Source organism: Bidens hawaiensis, unplaced genomic scaffold (assembly GCF_021521415.1).
Source record: "Bidens hawaiensis isolate Kalapana, Puna unplaced genomic scaffold, B.hawaiensis_p1.1 tig00013978_1, whole genome shotgun sequence".
NCBI lineage: Eukaryota > Viridiplantae > Streptophyta > Magnoliopsida > Asterales > Asteraceae > Bidens > Bidens hawaiensis.
The window spans coordinates 309,294-328,477 of record NW_027492195.1 but is presented as its reverse complement, the minus strand read 5'-3'; the positions used below and the strand labels follow the sequence as shown (position 1 = coordinate 328,477).

General features: G+C 33.7%; 2 protein-coding genes and 1 pseudogene across 4 annotated transcripts; 2 read left to right on the top strand and 1 right to left on the bottom strand.

Annotated features, from left to right (window-relative positions):
* The first annotated feature begins 2,274 nt into the window (after positions 1-2,274).
* Positions 2,275-3,805, top strand: LOC143545515 (delta(12)-fatty-acid desaturase-like). Its single transcript, XM_077037397.1, has 2 exons — positions 2,275-2,377; positions 2,483-3,805. Exon 2 carries the CDS (start codon positions 2,507-2,509, stop codon positions 3,644-3,646), a length of 1,140 nt encoding a protein of 379 aa, XP_076893512.1. The 5' UTR covers positions 2,275-2,377; positions 2,483-2,506; the 3' UTR covers positions 3,647-3,805.
* A 2,712-nt stretch (positions 3,806-6,517) lies between these two features.
* On the top strand, positions 6,518-11,358 carry LOC143545513 (serine/threonine-protein kinase AtPK2/AtPK19-like). 2 transcript variants are annotated; one of them, XM_077037394.1, is made up of 7 exons: positions 6,518-6,616; positions 8,357-9,157; positions 9,718-9,800; positions 9,882-10,002; positions 10,080-10,253; positions 10,336-10,443; positions 10,922-11,358. In XM_077037394.1, exons 2-7 carry the CDS (start codon positions 8,570-8,572, stop codon positions 11,207-11,209), a joined length of 1,362 nt encoding a protein of 453 aa, XP_076893509.1. In that variant the 5' UTR covers positions 6,518-6,616; positions 8,357-8,569; the 3' UTR covers positions 11,210-11,358. The 2 variants fall into 2 exon arrangements, with proteins under 2 accessions (XP_076893509.1, XP_076893510.1); XM_077037395.1 differs by lacking the exon at positions 10,922-11,358 and adding an exon at positions 10,546-10,911 and having other exon boundaries at positions 10,336-10,511.
* Positions 11,359-12,715: 1,357 nt separating this feature from the next.
* LOC143545489 (geraniol 8-hydroxylase-like) lies at positions 12,716-18,960 on the bottom strand (annotated as a pseudogene). The gene is made up of 3 exons (XR_013137433.1): positions 18,076-18,960; positions 14,718-14,810; positions 12,716-13,411 (listed from the first exon to the last, which is right to left on the bottom strand). The product of XR_013137433.1 is annotated as a geraniol 8-hydroxylase-like (transcript).
* Positions 18,961-19,184: the final 224 nt, after the last annotated feature.

Here is a 19,184-nt window from a genome sequence, read left to right as displayed (position 1 = left end):
TATAGATGTATAATTAATATAATTATGGTAACATTTAATATTTGATTTGACTAACAATAATGATTTACTTAATTATATCAATATCAATATTTGAATACTTATCTTTTAATATGTTCATAAATGTCTTATATAATATTATTTTTACAGGATTTTAATACTTTCAAAAAAATTAAAATTAATCAAATCATTAAGTGATTTTAAGATTTATCAAATTTTGACATATATATTTTTTTATTTCTAATTTTATTTTACTTTGTGGTTGATTTTTCTTTTTATAGTAATGATGTCACCAAGTGGATTCTTAAACATTCAATTGACTTTCTTTATATTATTTTTTGTGATTGTATTTAAATGTGATAGGCTAAAACAAAAAGAGTTTAAGGATCATAACAATGCTTACATTCTTATTTGATCATTTTCAAAGAAAGTTTAGTGAGTAGTTCAGTATATGAAATATTATAATTATTAGCAATGACTACACATTGCATTTTTTGATACATTTCAAAAACATAACATTTATATAAAATTATTTTGTTCGTATAAATAAAAAATTCACAATATATTTCAATATATTAACATATATTTATAATTGACATTTTTTATATAATTTTCTCCCGTGTAGTACACGGGTCACTAACCCATAACCTACTAAAGCATATATTTTTTTAATGTTTTTCTTAATGTTACAAAGTTTTTTGGGCATGTAATTAAATAGATTTTACATGATTTTCTTAATGTATTTTTTTGGTTCATGGTTTAAGTTATAAAGATGACTGAACTTGTAATTTTATTCTTATAAATAACTTATAATTCATATATAATTATATTTTTTTAGAAATACAACTTTTTACAATTCATTATAGTGTATAACATATTATATATTTTCCACATGTGTGGTAAACGGTTCTTTGATTTTAACCCGTGTTGAACATTTCTCTTTTTATTTTAAGATAATTTTTTTACAACAAAATCTTAGTGTTTGTAAAATTATATTTTAAATCCGTGACAATATTTTTTTTCGAAATATCATTTTTATGCACACAAAATGTAATATAAAAATATCGGTATGAATTTTTATTTCTATAATAAATCACACCAAATTTTGGTTTGACACTTTGAATTAATAGTGGATAAATATATCAAAAACTTTTAAAAAAAATCATAAATAAAGATCATTATATGTAATAACTGAATTTACGTATTCTATATCATAATTGTCAAGACTCAATGTGGATCTTTAAAACATCATTTATTATTTTCAATATTTTTTATGAACAATCTATTATTTTTAACACATAATCATTTTCTTACGTAACGACTTAGAATCAAGTTCGGAAATGTTAGATAAAGAATAATGAATTACTTGAAGATAATGTTGGATTCTCAAAATCTTTTGGTTCAAGGATACCGGATGGTAAGCGATTGTTTTAAAAACGATTCCGGTATGGATTTAAAGTTGTGCATTATTGAAACAAGGCAAAAAGATGCAAGGAATTACAACCTGCCAAAAATTTCTAAAGTTGCAGCGTTAATCATTGGTGATATCGGTGACACAATATATTAGCGCGATATAATTGTAACGACTTAAAGCAGATCTCTAGCAAGAGTTGAAATATATATGAGAGACCCATTTTCTACTTATAGTCAACAATATGTTGCTTTATCAAGAGTGAATAGTAGATATTGTATTAAAATGCATATTTTGAAAAAGTAAGGTAAAATTACAAACAAGACAAAAAATATGGTTTATAAGGAAAAATTTAGCAGTTTATGAATTTGTAATTTTTAAAATTTTAAATTATGTTTCCAAACAACGTACTATGAATATTCTTTTTTAGTAAGTTTTTTGTTTTAAGTACTTTGTTTACATAGGAATATGAATTGCAATTATACCAAATAATTCTCCCAATAAACATATGAAACAAACTTTTATCATCTTAAATATGTCTTTAGTTGACGATTTCTATATTCCACCCGTGTCGTACACGGGTCAATAACCTAGTTAATAATAATTGAAAGTATTGATTGTTTTATCATTAACATATTTCCATATAATATAGACAAATTGTTTACAGATGTAGAATAAAATAAGATAATTAATGGTGCTGTAGTAAAACCAAAATCTCTCAATGGATTGGTTATCAACTAATTGTGTATAGAATAAGTTATTATACATTCATATATGTGACAAAACTTTGGCTGTTGATAAAGGGCTATAGTTTGACTATGAGCAACATAAGCCAGCACATGTAGAAAGACCAATTGTTTCATTAAAAAAAAAATCCAACTAAAGCTCCCACACCTCGACTATAAAATAGCAAGCAGCTTGGCCTATTTTGACAACAAAACCAGCAGCAAACTCAAAGCTTCTGGTGAGGTATATCTCTTTGTTCTTTCAGATCCAAATATAATAGTCTTATGCTTATGTAGATTTAATGCATAGTTATAAGTCATAACCCTATATATATATTTCTGTTTGTAGGTTCATTTCGCTTAAAGTAACAAGATGGGCGCAGGCGGTAATATGAATGTTGACAACGGTGATAAAAACGTGAAAAACGTCCTAGAACGTGTTCCTACCAAAAAACCTCCATTCGAGATTAGTGATCTCAAGAAAGCGATACCGTTGCACTGTTATAAACGCGATCTCCAACGTTCTCTCTACTACCTTTTTGCTGACATAGCCATCGTCTTCACAATTTACAAGATTGCATCAACTTTTATTCCTCTTTTACCTACACCCCTTAAATACATAGCATGGCCGATTTACTGGTTCGTCCAAGGTAGTAGTTTTATGGGTATATGGAGTATCGGTCATGATTTGGGACATCATGCGTTTAGTGAATACGAGTGGCTTGACGACCTAATTGGTTTCGTCGTCCACTCAGCATTCCTCACTCCGTACTTTTCATTTAAATACAGTCATCGTAGTCACCACGCTCACACCAATTCAATGGAGTACGATGAGGTCTGGATCCCCAAACGAAAGGCCGACAAGTTGTATTCCGAAGTTCTAAACAACCCTATAGGCAACTTGTTCATGACGGTTGTTAGGTTAGGTTTCAGCTTTCCCATGTACTTCACTTTCAATATCCACGGCAGGCCTTACGATGGGTTTGTGAGTCATTTCTGGCCGCAAAGTCCTATGTTCAACGACAGTGAGAGGAAGCTAGTCTGGCTCTCTGATGCGGGTATGCTTGCGGCAGCCTATGGACTTTACAAGATTGCGCAAGCCACAAGCGCGTCATGGTTATTGTGCATCTACTTTGGTCCTTTGGTGGTTATGAATGCTCATTTCATCTTTTTCACTTTTCTACACCATAGCCATCCTTCCCTAGCTCACTTCGACTCACGAGAGTGGGATTGGCTAAGAGGTGCCATGTCCACAGTCGACAGGGATTACGGGATCTTTAACAGTATCTTTCATGACGTGACTTGTTCTCATGTGGTGCATCATATGATCTCAACTATTCCACATTACAATACCGTAGAGGCCACCAAAGCAGTCAAACCCATCATGGGTGACTACTACAAGTATGATGATACGCCAATCCTAGAGGCTTTCTGGAGAGAAACAAAGAACTGTGTTTATGTTGAACCCGATGAAGGTGCCGAGGATAGCGGTGTCTATTGGTTCCGCAATTAGACTTGATAGTAACTTGTACTTTACATGTTTGTGTACCTCCTTGAAGAAAAATAAGCGTGCCTTGGTTTATTTGAACTCGGGTCCCGTCATGTAACTTCTTTATTGATTCAAGATATATGTCCTTTTGGAAGTGTATGAATGTTTCTTCTTGTTTTCCTCTTGTACTTTGTTGACTTTAATGTTTTTCTTTTGTTTTTTTGATTAAACATCAATTATGTTACTTCTACACTACTATAACATCACTATACACATTTTTTTAAACATGAAATATTTAAATACGTTAAAAGGATCCAATTAAAATAGAAGAGACAAGTAAGCGGGTAACAAGTTGCGCCGCCACCTCTTTTGAATGACAATACCGACCCTTCTGAAAACAAAGTAATTGCATCGTCTTGTAGGCTTGAACTAATTGCATCTTCTTGTTGGTTTGAAAATGTGACTCTCCATCTAAAAAGCAAGCATCTTCAAGTGGGCTAGGCAGCTATACCAAACACCAATCTTGAAAATCCTAAACCTGAGTTTCCAAAAACTTGGTACCGTGCCGGTACTAGTACTGAAAGTGTTCGGTTCGGTACCAATACAGTACCGGTACCGTTGGCAAAAGTCCGTTGAATTCCAACATCGATCCAGTTTTTAAAAAAATACTGGTACTATACCGCTGCTATTTGCTCATTCCTACCCACAATAGCCTTTAATGCCACATCGACCTATTAAATCAGTTCAGTTACCAACAACTATAATAAGTAATAGAATTATTGTGAAATGAAAAACAGTATGTGGCAATAGCTATTTGACATTCAAACTTTTTTACGCTCATAACTCATCAGTTCACTATTTTGCAAAAGATTTTGAAGACGCCTAAAATTAATTAAGTTCACTCCCTATACAAAATAATGGTAAAATTAAGGGTGTTGTTAAATGTATTCTTTCCATTATTTTTACTAAACGTGTTTCCTTCTTCAGGTTTTACATTAATATGATTTAAATATTTTTATTTTTTATTTTTTATTTTTATTATGTGATCTTTTACAATCATTATTTTAAAAACGTTTTTTAGTTTCCTATATTTTTAAAGAAAGTTTTTTTTTCTTTTGTTTTTTTATATTATATATATTATGAAATGTTTTTTTTTCTATTTTTTTAAGATAGCCAAAAACAATTTTTTTCTTATTTAGAAAAAAAGCACATTGTTTTAGAAAACGTTTTTTCTTTCAATAGTTTTTTTTTAATTTTATAGAAATTGTTTAAAAAATAAATTTTAGAGAAAGTTACATAAGAAAAATCTTTAATTGCTTTTATTAAGATGTAACATCATTATTCTGTAAATGCATTTTATAAAAAATGAAAATACTAGCTAAAGAAATGTTGTTGAAGTGATTTTAATTTATTTAGAGAAAGTATGTTTTATGTATTTTATAATAAAAGCATTCCTTTATTATTTAATTAAAAAAATTTCAAAAAAAGTTTTTGAACTTATTTTCTCAAAAGAAAACCCCGTTTAAAATGAACTTCAAAGTATGAAATATAACAAGTTTTGATTTAATTTAAAAAAAAAACGAGGTATGACAAGTAAGTTCACTTATTAAGTTCATCTCCTATCCAAAATAAATTAAGTTTGCATTTAATATTTATTTTATAGATTTCATAATAGATTCGGATAGAGTGGAGCATATCCAAAGTCCCACCGTACCCTTTGATTGTTTGAAAATTGTTTTGGCAGAATTCACCCCCAACTTTGTTCATATATTAATTTTCACCTTTACTTTTCTCTTGTTTCCAACCAAATCCTCCCTCTTTTAATACCTTCTTTCTTCAATTTTTATTTTAAACAAAAATTCAAGATAAATTTGATAAAATTACATAAAATTTGAAGGGTGAGACGAAACTAGATGAAGCTAAATGTGTTCACGAACGCTTATATAGTAGGCCCGTTGTTTTCACCTAAACCCAATAAGTATATCCAACTTGAATAGACATGACTCAAAGACATGTCTAAACTGTATACCCGAACATAAGATTCCTTATAACTCGAACCCGGTTTCACTATTTCAATTCAGTAATTGGACGGGTTTGTGTCAATTTTGGTTAACCTGATTAACACCTAGGAAAGTAACGATTTCAAACCCCGATTTCTTTTTCTAGGTATGTATCTTTACCTATTATGAGTATCAAACAACTCAAACAAGAATCATAACAAATATACAACATACTTTGTTTCTTCTACATCCGGCAATATGAGTTCAAAATTCCAAACAAATCGTGCAATCTAGTTTTCTAGTTTCCATGTTTGTATGTTTGTTAAATATTAAATTGACGCTATTCAATTTTATAAATGAATACAACTTATGCAACATTCCAAAATTAAAGCAACCCAGTTAGAGTTGTTCGTTTTCTGTCCAATTGAAATCAAACCTTACGTTCCTTAGTTACACCCGTTCATAGTCGGTGAAATGGGAGTCGAGCCCATGTAGCTACTACAACAAGGGGGTTAGACGGATTTTTAAATGAACAAGTTATGGTTTATTGATGTTACTTGTTAACGAAGTTATATTACCATGTACAAGAGAAAGAGAGACACAAGTTACGTGTAACCAATTATCACCGAACATTACGACAAAAAGTGCTTATGAAAGGACTAGTTTTGTAATTCACTCGAAACCAATTGCTTCGCCGTGGCCAAAACGACTTCCTTTCGTAGAAGCCACAAATTAGACTTCGTGTGGGACCAACAAAAAACCAAGAGAAACGTGTGAAGGTCACAAGCTGTATGTTATTCTTATTCCATTCCCACCAATCATATCACGCCACTCATATATCTCCCAATATTAATTTGCCTTTTATAAAGTCAGTTGTAAGCGGCAAATGGGAAAGGTTATATTATTATTATTATTATTATTATTATTCATATAATAATAGCTTTATATAGTTTCCAGCGAATCAATCAATCTCCTTGGCGATACATCCCCTCAGGTATGTATGATCCCATCGGAATTGATATTTGTGTTTAATTTTTAATTATTAATTATCATGGTTGAATGCTTGTTATTTTGTAATTGTTTGATTAGATTGGTGTAATGAATCTAGAGTTTTACGATGCTGTGATTGGTTATATATATATATATATATATAGATTGTTCATGATGACGTGTTGTGTTATTTATTGTTGTTAGGGTTTTAGCAGTATTTATGATTTGGATGTTTGTTGTATTGTGAATTTTGGTTGTGTGCTATTATTATTATTGTGTGCTATTATTATTATTATATGGTTGAAGAATATTGGGGATTTTGATCATTTTAATTGTGGAATTTCGATTGTTTTGTTTGTGGTAGGTTTATGGTCAATATCAGTATGTATGAAATTGTTTATGATAGTGTGGATGAAGAATCTTCGGTTTCCGGCATTTGTTTTTTGTAAAAGATAGTTTGAAACAAGATTCCAAGGGAATTGATTTCTGTTCTTGAATCCCATTTATTGTTTCCTAAAAGTTTCTTGTAGTTAAATTACATAAAGTGTTTTGTTTTTTTATTAATAAATATGCATATTGTTGATCTTGAACGGTAACTTCCCAAAATTTGCTGGCTTAAAGTTTGGGCCTATGTGAATTGTTTTGAATCAATGTTGTAAAAATAGGTCTACAAGGCCGAGTACTCTCCCAGTACTCGCTCCAAGGTATGTTGCCGAGCGGAGTTTCTTTAACTCCGCCTAGTTACTAAAAATTGTTCAAAGGTGGTCAAAATCAGCCAGAAATACATCTAGTCGGTTAACATGGGCCTATTTTGACTTAAAAATAAAACATAATTCGTATTTCTATAATATTAAAGAACGAATATCATTTTTTTAATTAATGATTAACATTTTTTAGAATAATTTTGTACTTAAAAATGTGTTTCTCTTATTTATATTGATATTCACTTATTTTGTTATAAATATTAGTAAACTTATGATATTTGAAATATATATATCACCCAAAAAATTATTTTTCTTTATATTTATCGTGTCCGAGTACTCCCCGAGTACTCCGAGTACTCCCTCCAAGGGGGTCGGCCGCCTAGGGACCGCCTAACGACTTTTGCAACATTGGTTTTGATGCATGAAATTATCTGAATGATTTATGTTTACGGGCATGTTAGCAAGCTTTAACAAACTGTTATTGTTAAGCTTATTTCAGATGTTGCAATATGTAACTGTATCCCTTAGTCTTGGTGTTGGCCTCCAATAAACATTAAATGTTAACAATAGTTTCAGAACATATGATCCTGCTTTTGGTGATTGCATGAATGTGTGTATGTCCTTTTCAGTTATCTGTTTAATCTGTTAATTCTACTTTATTTACACATGCACTTCTGAAAATAAGGATAAATGAATGAAAAGGCAAGGTATGCATTTAATTATTTTGCAGTTTTGGTCTCGGTTCAAGGTCTAATCCAAAGTTAGTTGTTTGGAGTAACAGTTTGAATTTGGAAGGTTTCAGATTAAGTAGCAGGAAACCAAAATATGTGAATTTTAATTTTAGGCAATTCAACTATACAAGTAGTTAAGAATGATATAGTTCCTTATTTGACATTAGTATTACAGAAGTTATAGATTTGTGAGTATATTAGTTATAGGATGATAGCTAGTTAACTGAAGCATTTGAAAGTCAAACAAACTTATATGAACGCTATTTACTATTTGATATAATTCTAAACGACTTATTTCTTCTACTACAGTTTGACTGCATGATCTTCATGATTTCAAGAAGCATTGCTGTATCCACTGTTTCCTGTGAATCGGGAAACAAGAGCAACTTCCCTTTCTGGATTCTGATTTGCCTATTCTCAAGATTCCTCGGCACCCCACTTTTACACTCGACCCTTTTGTCTCTCGTGAACCGCCCATCATCAATTTAGAAATCACAAATCAATTATCTTCAACTTTGGAAAATGGTTGCTTCTCAGTGTTTGCAAACAATCGCAAACACTACAGTGAAAACTGTCAGCAACCAACTGCTTCTTTCAATGGGTCCACCTGATGCTCTTTCTGTGGATCATGTTGACTTAGAGTTTGACTTCTCCGACGTGTTTGGCGTGGCCCCACCTCAAGTATCATCTGCAATTAATAATACAAATGACTTGGTGTATGATGAGCCGGAAGTTATTTGCAGCCGGTCCCATTCATTGGTGGGCCCTACAACCTTTGCCAGTCAGTCCATGAAGCTTAGCAAACTCACTTTACATGAGACTGAATATGATCTTGTTGATGTTGATAATGATGATGGGGATTTACTGAAAAACTTTAATAATATTAGCGTTGGACTTGAAGATTTTGAAGTTTTGAAAGTGGTTGGTCAAGGTGCATTTGCAAAAGTTTATCAAGTGAAAAAGAATGGTTCATCAGAGATTTTTGCAATGAAGGTCATGCGTAAAGATAGGATTTTTGAGAAAGATCATGCTGAATATATGAAAGCGGAAAGAGATATTTTGACAAAAATAAACCATCCTTTTATCGTGCAGCTCAAATACTCGTTCCAGGTAATGATTACATCACTTGTTAATTTTTTGGGGGTATATGTGTCTTTTTGCTCTGAAAATAGGCCTGTAAACTAACCGAATGTTTAGTGAATAGCTCGTCTGTTCGGTGGGAAGTTCGCTTATTTAACAAACAAACGAACATGAACACATGTCTTGTTCGTTAGTTTATGTTTGTTTAAGTTCGTCTGTTTACATTCGTGAATATATTTATTTAATTTTTTCTGACCTATTACAACTAGTTCTAATAACTTTTTGGACCCAACACATTGTTCTTCACATTATATTTAACTGATTTTAGCTTAGTTATGTTTGTTCATCTATTTTCAATTATATCGTGAACCCTTCGTTTACACTGTTTACAAACGAACATGAGCACATTCATTTTTCTTAATGAACGCGTAAAAGAAACCTTGTTTGTTTAATTGTTCGTATTCAGTAAAAGTTACACGAAAGAACTAACATGAACATGCTTCGTTTGTGTTTGTTCGGTTCATATACAGTAAAGGTCCTAATGGTCCAATTTTCTAATGCCTCTTTTTTTCTGGTTTATATGTATACAGACCAAATATAGATTATTCCTTGTTCTTGATTTTGTAAACGGGGGCCACCTTTTCTTTCAACTCTATCGACAAGGCTTGTTCAGGTATTTTTCACCTTTAAGAAAACTTATGTTTCATGACGTTGCATAAATAATAAAGGATTAAACATTGTTTTCTGTCTACAGGGAGGACTTGGCCCGATTTTACACTGCAGAGATCGTATCTGCTGTTTCGCATCTCCATGATAATGGTATAATGCACAGGGACTTGAAACCTGAAAATATTCTTCTTGATGCAGAGGGACATGTAAGAATATCTTCCTGTTTAATATAAAATTCTTATTTTGTGCTTTGAGTTTTATATACTAAATATGTTTATTTCAGGTTATGTTGACTGATTTCGGTGTAGCAAAGGAATTTGACGAGAGTACTCGATCAAATTCCATGTGTGGAACATTAGAGTACATGTCTCCTGAAATCGTACAAGGGCGGGGCCATGATAAAGCTGCTGATTGGTGGAGTGTTGGAATATTAATGTATGAAATGCTCACAGGGAAGGTTGGTCTTCTTTAATTAAATTAAAATATTTTTTTTGTAATTTTCCTCTTTGTTATTGTTCTGATTTTCGTTGTGTCTGCAGCCTCCTTTTAGAGGTGGAAACCGACAGAAAATTCAGCAAAAGATAGTTAAGGATAAGATTAAGCTTCCAACTTTCTTGTCAAGTGAAGCACACTCTCTTTTGAAAGGGGTAATTTATATACTTTTTCATTACAATAGTTTTTATATATCCGTATTTGAAGGTACATTGAATATAAAGTGACCCTTAACAAAAAATAAAATAAAATAAAAGCAGTATATTATATGCCTACGCTCTATGGCCTTGGAATGGATGGTTTGTTTTTTAAGTTAAGTGGGTGTGAAATGACTAAAATGCCCCTTAACAGTGAAAATAAAAGTAAAAGTAGCGTATTAAATGGCCCACTTTTTTTATAAGTTTAAAACAACAAATAAAATTATGTTGTGATGGATCCCAATTAACTAGAAAAATTAGCGCCCATCCATTCCGAGGGCCATACTTGTTACGCTTTCGAAACAGCAGGGCGAACCCCCAAGTAATTAACTGCTGAATATATGTTGTGTCAAGACTGTCACATAAATCCTTCATAAGACTCTTGTACCAGGTTGAAACTTAATGATTGCGGTGTTTTTGTTTTGTGATTGTTTAGTTGCTACAAAAGGAATCGAGCAGGCGTTTAGGCAGTGGAGCTGGTGGAAGCAATGAGATAAAAAACCACAGTTGGTTTAAATCAATCAACTGGCAAAAATTAGAGAGTCGGGAAATAAAGCCGAGTTTTATTCCACAAGTTGCTGGTAAGCAATGCATCGCAAATTTTGAAGAGTGCTGGACCAATTTGCCTGCGGTGCTTGATTCTCCGGCTGCTAGCCCTAAATGTATTGAGAATCCGTTCAAGGGGTTCACGTATGTAAGACCTGCACGACACATGAATGAATGACGGTTTGGGATTCGGTTTAAGAAATAAGTTGATGTTTGGTTGGTAGTTATGTTGTTTCAGGTTTGTGAAAGGTTTACAAAAACCTGATTCAAATGCAATTTGGAAGTGAACATGATTGTGTACTCTTGAATAAAAATGTTCTAAATATTTGTTTACTGTAACCTATAGGGTGTGGTAAATTTTTAATAAAATATGGTTTTTTGGAATACAGTTCGTTGGTAATCCGTGGATAAGTTAAGAGGGGGGGAAAATAACTTTTGACTATTCATCGTAAATTAAAGGTGAAAAAAAATGTTTTTTTTAAATTAGCGGCAGATTTTCCTTTTATACATAAGTAGACGTCGTTGCTAAATTCCGTTGGTAATCTGTCGATGAGATGTTTTATTATATCTTTTTAAAGATTTTGCGAGCTTCGTTGGTAAATTACTAACGGATTTTTTACTCCGTGAGTTTTATTATAATTTTTTATCCCTCTATTCCATAATCAACAAATTCGTATCAGTTCGCAACTGCAACGCACATATTTTTTTTAGTTCGCCACATTTTTTTTAATTTTTAAATAGAGAAAATTGCTGATTGAGTCCCTGTGGTCTTTAGACGGAGTCACAATTAGTCCCTGCAAAAAATATGAACTTCTTACATTCCCATAGTTTACAAACTGAAAAACTATGGGGATGTAAGAAGTTCATATTTTTTTGCAGGGACTAATTGTGACTCCGTCTAAAGACCGTAGGGACTCAATTAGCAATTTTCTCTTTTAAATATGTTCAATTGTTGTATATTTAAGAGTGGACAAATTTATGGTTTGCTTTATTTTTTGGGTCGTAACCAGTTACCAATCGAAGTGCCATCGGTTCGTAACTACAACGCGTGTTTTTTTTTTGTTAATTTGTTATATTTTTGCGTTAACATTTTTTTTGGGTAATTACTGGTTTTATAACCTGGCACCGTTCGAATTCACCTCGACTCGCAGACGCATTGCACGACTTGATAAGTTGTACGAGCACGACTGTCAATAACATCAACCTGGCGCAACGCGCCTGGAACTAAGATGAAATTTGAGCTTGAACTCGGTTCAAATAAAACTCGAATATACTCATTTTAATTTATTAATATTCCAATTTTCTTCTACAAATTTACAAACTAATTAAATACATTTATAAATTTGAATGCCAGATTCTAATTATTTCAATTCCTTAGAAAAACACCTACCAAACGCTCAATAATTCTCTTTTTGAGATGGCTTGTTAAGATAGAAACAATTAGGAGGTAAGTGTAAAGTGTAGCATACACATTTTGAATTCTTGATTATTATTAAAAAAACATAACCACTAATGGGGTTGGTGACTCGTTAACAAGACAGTCTTTAAATCACTTAAATGATTGAGGCTTGAGATATCTTGAATTCAAGTTTCCTAAAGGCCAAACACAAAAATTCTTCGTTCATAAATAAAACATAACACATTTCACAAGTTCACACATACATTCAAGTTTCAAATGTATCACGATAAATTATACAACTTCCTCATAAGCTTTTAGAATATAAAGACCATTTATTGACCACAAAACAGAAAGTGTACGCATGGCTTTATGACATTATGCACTTATTCAATTGAAACAGGGTATGCAACAAGTGGAGTTGCTCTGAGCAAAGTTATGCCAAAGACAGTATTCATGTCCATATCTTCTCTAGCATGAGGTAGTTTCCAATCAAAATGATATATCATTCACCATTAAACTCACCACCCTTTGAGCCAAGGGTATTCCGGGACACATCCTTCGCCCTGATCCAAATGGTAAAAACTCAAAGTGTTGACCCTTGTAGTCAACCTTGGTATTCATGAACCTTTCGGGCATGAAGCTCAAAGGATTTTCCCAATACTTTGGGTCCCGTGACATAGCCCATACGTTCACAATAAGTTGTGTGTTCTTGGGTACAACATATTCGCCGAGTTTAACTTCTTTCTCGGTTTTATGAGGCGCTAATAAAGGCACTGATAGATGAAGACGCAATGCTTCTTTGATGACAGCATGCAAATATGGCAAGTTCAGGATTTTCTCTTCTTGGATTTTACCGTCTTCTCCTACTATAGTGGAAACTTCTTTTCGAACTCTTGCGAACATGTCAGGGTTGAGAAGCAATTCGGTAATAGCCCATTCAATTGTGTTTGAGTTCGTTTCCGTACCGGCTATGAATAAATCCTGTCATTTACAAAATATAATGTTACTCAAAAGTTTTCGTACCGTCATTAAGTTTATAAAAATACTGATATCTTTTTTTTTTTTTTTCTTAACAACAAACTAACATACTTCTAAATGTTTATATAAACCACCTATACCTACACGTATTCACCCTATACACCTCTGGAATAGAGATGAGACACCTTACCAACACACCATTTCCCTTACTCCCTTAGTGGTATCTCATTCTTGATGCTATATATAGTTTTTTTAACAAGTGGAAGCTACTAAAATCATTATTTTTCTTTAGTGTTCTAATTTTATTTTTTTTATTTTCTGTCTAAACCTAGTTGCATAAAATATGTGGTGTCCTTTTCAAAATATATATTTCGTTTCTGTCCCATTCATTTTCATCCTTTAATAGTTTTCTTTCCCATTCATGTTTATCATATTGTTTGTTTTAAAACTACCTACATAGGAGAATGTTAACGTACAAATGAAATTAACGTGCTAAACGTGAGAATCAAGTAGAGTAATTATGTAATTACATCATAGAGTAATTACATAATTACTCTTCTTGATTCTCACGTTTAGCATGTTAATTTCATTTGTATTTGATTCAAACCATATATATATATATATATATATATATATATATATATAAAAGTTTATATTAGAGGCTCATTTTTTTACTTGTCTTGAGGGTCCACACGCTCTTAAGGATGGTCCTAGATATCTTTTGAGATGACATTGGATAGATTTTATGTAGAGTTTGGATCATATACAAATGAAATTAATATGCTAAACGTGAGAATCAAGTAAAGTAATTATGTATACAGGTAGAGTAATTATCATAGAGTAGTTACATAATTACTCTATGATAATTACTCTACTTGTATACATAATTACTCTACTTGATTCTCACGTTTAGCACGTTAATTTCATTTGTAAGTTAACCTTCCCTTATATATATATATATATATATATATATATATATATATATATATATATATATATATATTACCAGCAATAAAACAATAAGTGTCATAATATTAAACAAAACGATGAGCAAAATCATTTTTGATGGGCTTTGATTCAAAATCAAATTATATATATACACGTAGTTTTTTGAAATTTATAAGGCCCTCGGGTTAGTGAGCCCTATGCAGCTGCACACTTCGCACATGTCCTAAGACGGCCTTGAATATATCTTTTTATTTTTCATTGGATGATAAAAAGATGGATTTAGCTAGTGAGATATATATATATATATATATATATATATATATATATGTATATATATATATATATATATGTATATACGTACCACAAATAAAGCCCTGATGTGCAGAAGGTTGAAGGCTTGTGCACTATCTTCACTATAATCCAGCAGTGAATCCATGTTGGAAGTAATTTCGGACTCCAAGTCACAAGTCGGTGAACTTGAGGGACCATTGTTGACAAGCTGGTCATAGTTGGTTGTGTTTTCTAATTACGTTATGCTTCCTAATTGTATTGTGATTATAATAGGTAATGTCTCGGCTAACAAGTTAGGTTAGTTTATATAACCCGAGTTATTGTTAGACATTAGGAGATAGTGATGTGAGATGCAACCGAGTTAGGGTTCATCTGGAGACACACACGAGATGTAACCGAGTTAGGGTTCATCTAGGGTGGAGTTGGTGTAACCGAGGTAGGGTTCATCAAGAGTCAAACCGAGTTAGAGTTTGAGATATTTGTAATCAGTTTTTTAAGTTAGATTTTCTGATTAATATAAACGAGAGTTATACTTATTCGATTAGTTGGTCGTGTGTTGATTATCGATCCGGGACTTGAATTGGTATCAAAGCGGTTAAGCTCTTGGTGTCTTATCAATCAAAGTCGTGATTGATAAGGAGGAGACCGAAGCCATCAATTAAAGCCGTGATCGATTTGGAGGATCACGTTCACGTTTTTGCTACTTGGATTTTTGCAGCTTGAGAGTTGGTGCTAATTCACGGTGAATTAATATAGACGCCACGTTGACTTTCGAGGCAAAGTGGAAAACAAGAATTTTATTTTCTTTTTTCTCCTTAAATTAGGAAGTATAACGTAATTAGAAAACACAACCAACTATGACCAGCTTGTCAACAATTGTCCCTCAAGTTCACCGACTTGTGACTTGAAGTCCGAAATTACTTCCAACAATCACCCCTTAATTTCTGACTCAGAATATGTGGTTCTCCAACTCCGAGCATGTCTCTTTTGTCGTGTCTGATTTGAACCACAATCTTGACCTTCTTGGTTTTCACAACCATCTTAGCCTTGATCTCCCCGGAACTTTTCTTGATCCATAGATGTGTTCTTCGGCTCTCCCAAATTCGATTACCTCTGTGACCATGTCCCCGACCATTCACTCGGCCGTATGAACACGCATAACCACTCCTTTGGCTGCGATTCCGGTCATGTAATCGAGCGAACAACAATCTTCATTGATCTTCTTTTGTTCCCGAATCAAAACACGAGCACATCTTTCATATCCTTGGTCAAAAAAAATTTCGGTCAACCCGGATAAATCCAAATAAAAACCCGGTCTAACTAACTTGTTTAACCGATAAAAATAACTCAAGCTTGTAAAACCAACAAAACAAAGATAAACCAACTAGTTTAAATCTTTTGTTATTCCTCGTCGGGATCCCCAATAAGAAAAGAAAAAAACCAAACCTCCTTTTAATTGTTTCAAACAAAATTTACTCAAAACTCCTTTCGTAACCGAAGCCCCGGTTGACTTTTTGTGACACAACTTTCAATTTTCCACAAAAAGTTAATCCTCTTTTTCGAGACCTTTGGCAGTGAACACTCCCCTCCGCAAAACCAAAACAAACACCCTTTGTTCGATTTGAATAATCCTCCTCAAGCCGCCGATCGCTGCCAACCGATTATCGATTTTTTAAACTTGGCTCTGATACCAATTGAAGTTTGGTGACCAGGATCAATAAACACAATAACGAATTTTTAGATCATAAGCTCGATCTTTGTAATTCTCATTAGCTCGAAAATTATAATACTGAAAACTCACTTCATTGATATAATCCACAAGCTCGGGTATATATACTAGTTTAAACATGAAAACCTAATTAGACTAGAATACAAACTCCTTATCATACTCAAATACTAATTAGTAAAAACATATTTAAACAATAAATAATAAATAAATTCCTTGTAGTCCAAGTCATTGGCTCGACTTGTTCATCAAGTAATTTATTACATGTAAACCAAGCACGTGCTCAACTTGATACACAAGACACGAACTCATCATAGGCTCGATGAGTCGGCCCAACCCGCCTCATTGACTCGAGGACGGAAATTAAGTCCAACAATCACCCCTCTAATTTCGGACTCGAAATAGGTGGTCTTTGACTTTGAACTTCTCTCCTTTGACGTGTTGTTCGGGCTGTTTTGGGTGTTTTGAGTGTTGTTTGGGCTGAAATCGGTGTTGTTCGGGCTGTTTTGGCTGTTTTGGGTGCTGTTTGAGCTAAAATCAGTGATGTTCAGGCTGTTTTGGCTAGGGGTATTTTCGTCAAACACATTTATAACGTTACCAACTTGTTCCAGATTAACTACCAAATTTTCAGCCCAAACAACACTCAAAACACCCAAAACAGCCCAAACAACACGTCAAAGGAGAGAAGTTCAAAGTCAAAAACCACCTATTTCGAGTCCGAAATTAGAGGGGTGATTGTTGGACTTAATTTCCGTCCTCGAGTCAAAGAGGCGGGTTGGGCCGACTCATCGAGCCTATGATGAGTTCGTGTCTTGTTTATCAAGTTGAGCAAAAGATGGTGTCGCAACAATAATAATAAGTTGGTAACTTGGTGACGTGGTGTTGAAGACTTGATGCATGCTGTTTGATTGTGTTTTATTGTGTCGGACACTCTTTCTAGCCAAGGAGAAAAATCGCAGTGAGTTTGATTTATTTGGCGGAAAAGCCAGCGGGCGTGTCGCGGAAGAAACGAAAGAGCGAGGAGCTAAGGAATTCGTTTAGTGACCGAAAAGACGGAATAGTGGGGTGCTATTGTCTTTGTTGGTGGTTGATATTAGTGTGTGCATATCAAGGAAGAGTGTGACAGGATGGTAAAATTACGATCAAATAATGGTTGAATCTATTAGAGAGATTTGCGGGTAGGCAGGCGGAAGAAGATTCGTCAAAGTGGGAGGCTTTGAATCTTGTCATGTCTAGCAAAGGAAGAAGAAAATAGTAAAAGTAGCGAGTTTGTTTTTCTTTGTTCGGTGGTCAAGAACGGTGTAGTTCTAGGACAGGAAAGAGGGATTGAATTTGTCGATCATGGTATGGGTGTGAAAAAACGGGTCCAATTCAAGATAAAGGGGGAGAATGAAGATGTTAATCTTGAATTTTAGAAGATAAAGATTAAACGAGTTATAGATAATTCTTGGTGAATTATTTATTGAGTTTTATATTATAATTAGGAATAAGATTTTATTATATTTGTATTTATCTGGTTTCCTAGTTGGAGTCTAATTAGGAGTCTTGGTGAGCAAGTTAAAGTTTTAGTATAAATAGATGGTTAGGGGTATTGTAATTTGTGTGCTTGTTTTTATAATAATAAAAAGAGTCGAACAAGTTGTTCAATCTCGTGTTTGTGTTTTCGATCAAGGGCCTGATTTCCAACAATCCAACATGTCACCAAACCTTGGCAGCTCAACTCCCTATGCTTTAACCTCTCATTTATGAAGCCTTGTACCACATTTTCTAACCATGCCTAGGCAGGCTTAATCTGTCCTCGTATGTTCTGCGGGTCCAATTGCCTCAGTATGGGAAATACGTCGGCTATGTTAAACTTCCCGCCTATCTCCATTAATGTCTTCACCGCGGTCTTAAACCCCCCAATATCCCCGGACTCATAATTCGTCAGGTTTCGTGAAAAGCACGTGTTAGATAACTGGTTTACCGCCACTGCGAATGCCAAATGTCCGATGTTCACAAGCTTGTTTTTTTGTGCGGATTGGTTAAGGAACTCTAGCATCTCGTCCACCACGTTCTGGCGAAGGCCACGAAAGGTGTCGAATTTGTGTTGGTTGGTAAGGTATGTGTTGAGGGCTTTTCTTATGGTTCGCCAACCTTTGTTGGATGAGGAGATCCATAATACCGTCTTGTCACGGTTCTCCAAGGCGTTGACTGCGTCTGGGATCATGCGGCCAGAGCAGGCCTCATCCTGACGTTGCAGGATTTCTCTGGCCGCATCGGCTGTGCTTGCTACCACACTCGTGACGTTGCCCAAACGGATGGTCATGAGTGGACCGTGTTTTTGAGAGAGTTTGGCTAGTGACTCGTGTGGCTTTGGTCCAATGTCAAGAAGGTTTCCGATGATGGGGAGGCCCGTAGGGCCGGGTGGCATTCGCCTTTTGCGGTATAGACTGAAGTCATGGAGGCGGAAGAAGAGAAAACAATGGTGGAGAGAGTTAGAAGTAGAAGCTCCATATATTGTTTCCTCTTCCTTGTTTGTTGTGTGTAGTTCACAAAGATGAGTGTGGATTTATACAACAATATGAAGCATTGTTTTTGTTTTTATTAATTATTGGATGGCCATATGTAGGTATTATTAAAAGCCTCATGTTGTGTAATTAAGACTTTAATATCGTTCATTGTGGTAGGTTTTGGCCACATGATGATTACTTAATTCTTATAACTGTTTCAGGATTAAAAGCGTTCTTGACAGTTTTTCTATCTCGATATCTATAATTACACCAAAAAGATTACATTTTCTTTCTCATATACTATTAAATGATACTTTTT

Excerpts from the sequence above, each read along its gene's own strand:
- LOC143545515 (XM_077037397.1), top strand. The coding sequence starts at position 2,507 with ATGGGCGCAGGCGGTAATATGAATGTTGACAACGGTGATAAAAACGTG.
- LOC143545513 (XM_077037394.1), top strand. The coding sequence starts at position 8,570 with ATGGTTGCTTCTCAGTGTTTGCAAACAATCGCAAACACTACAGTGAAA. Across the intron at positions 9,158-9,717 it reads AGCTCAAATACTCGTTCCAG|ACCAAATATAGATTATTCCT; the intron begins GTAATGATTACA and ends ATATGTATACAG. Across the intron at positions 10,444-10,921 it reads CACACTCTCTTTTGAAAGGG|TTGCTACAAAAGGAATCGAG; the intron begins GTAATTTATATA and ends GTGATTGTTTAG.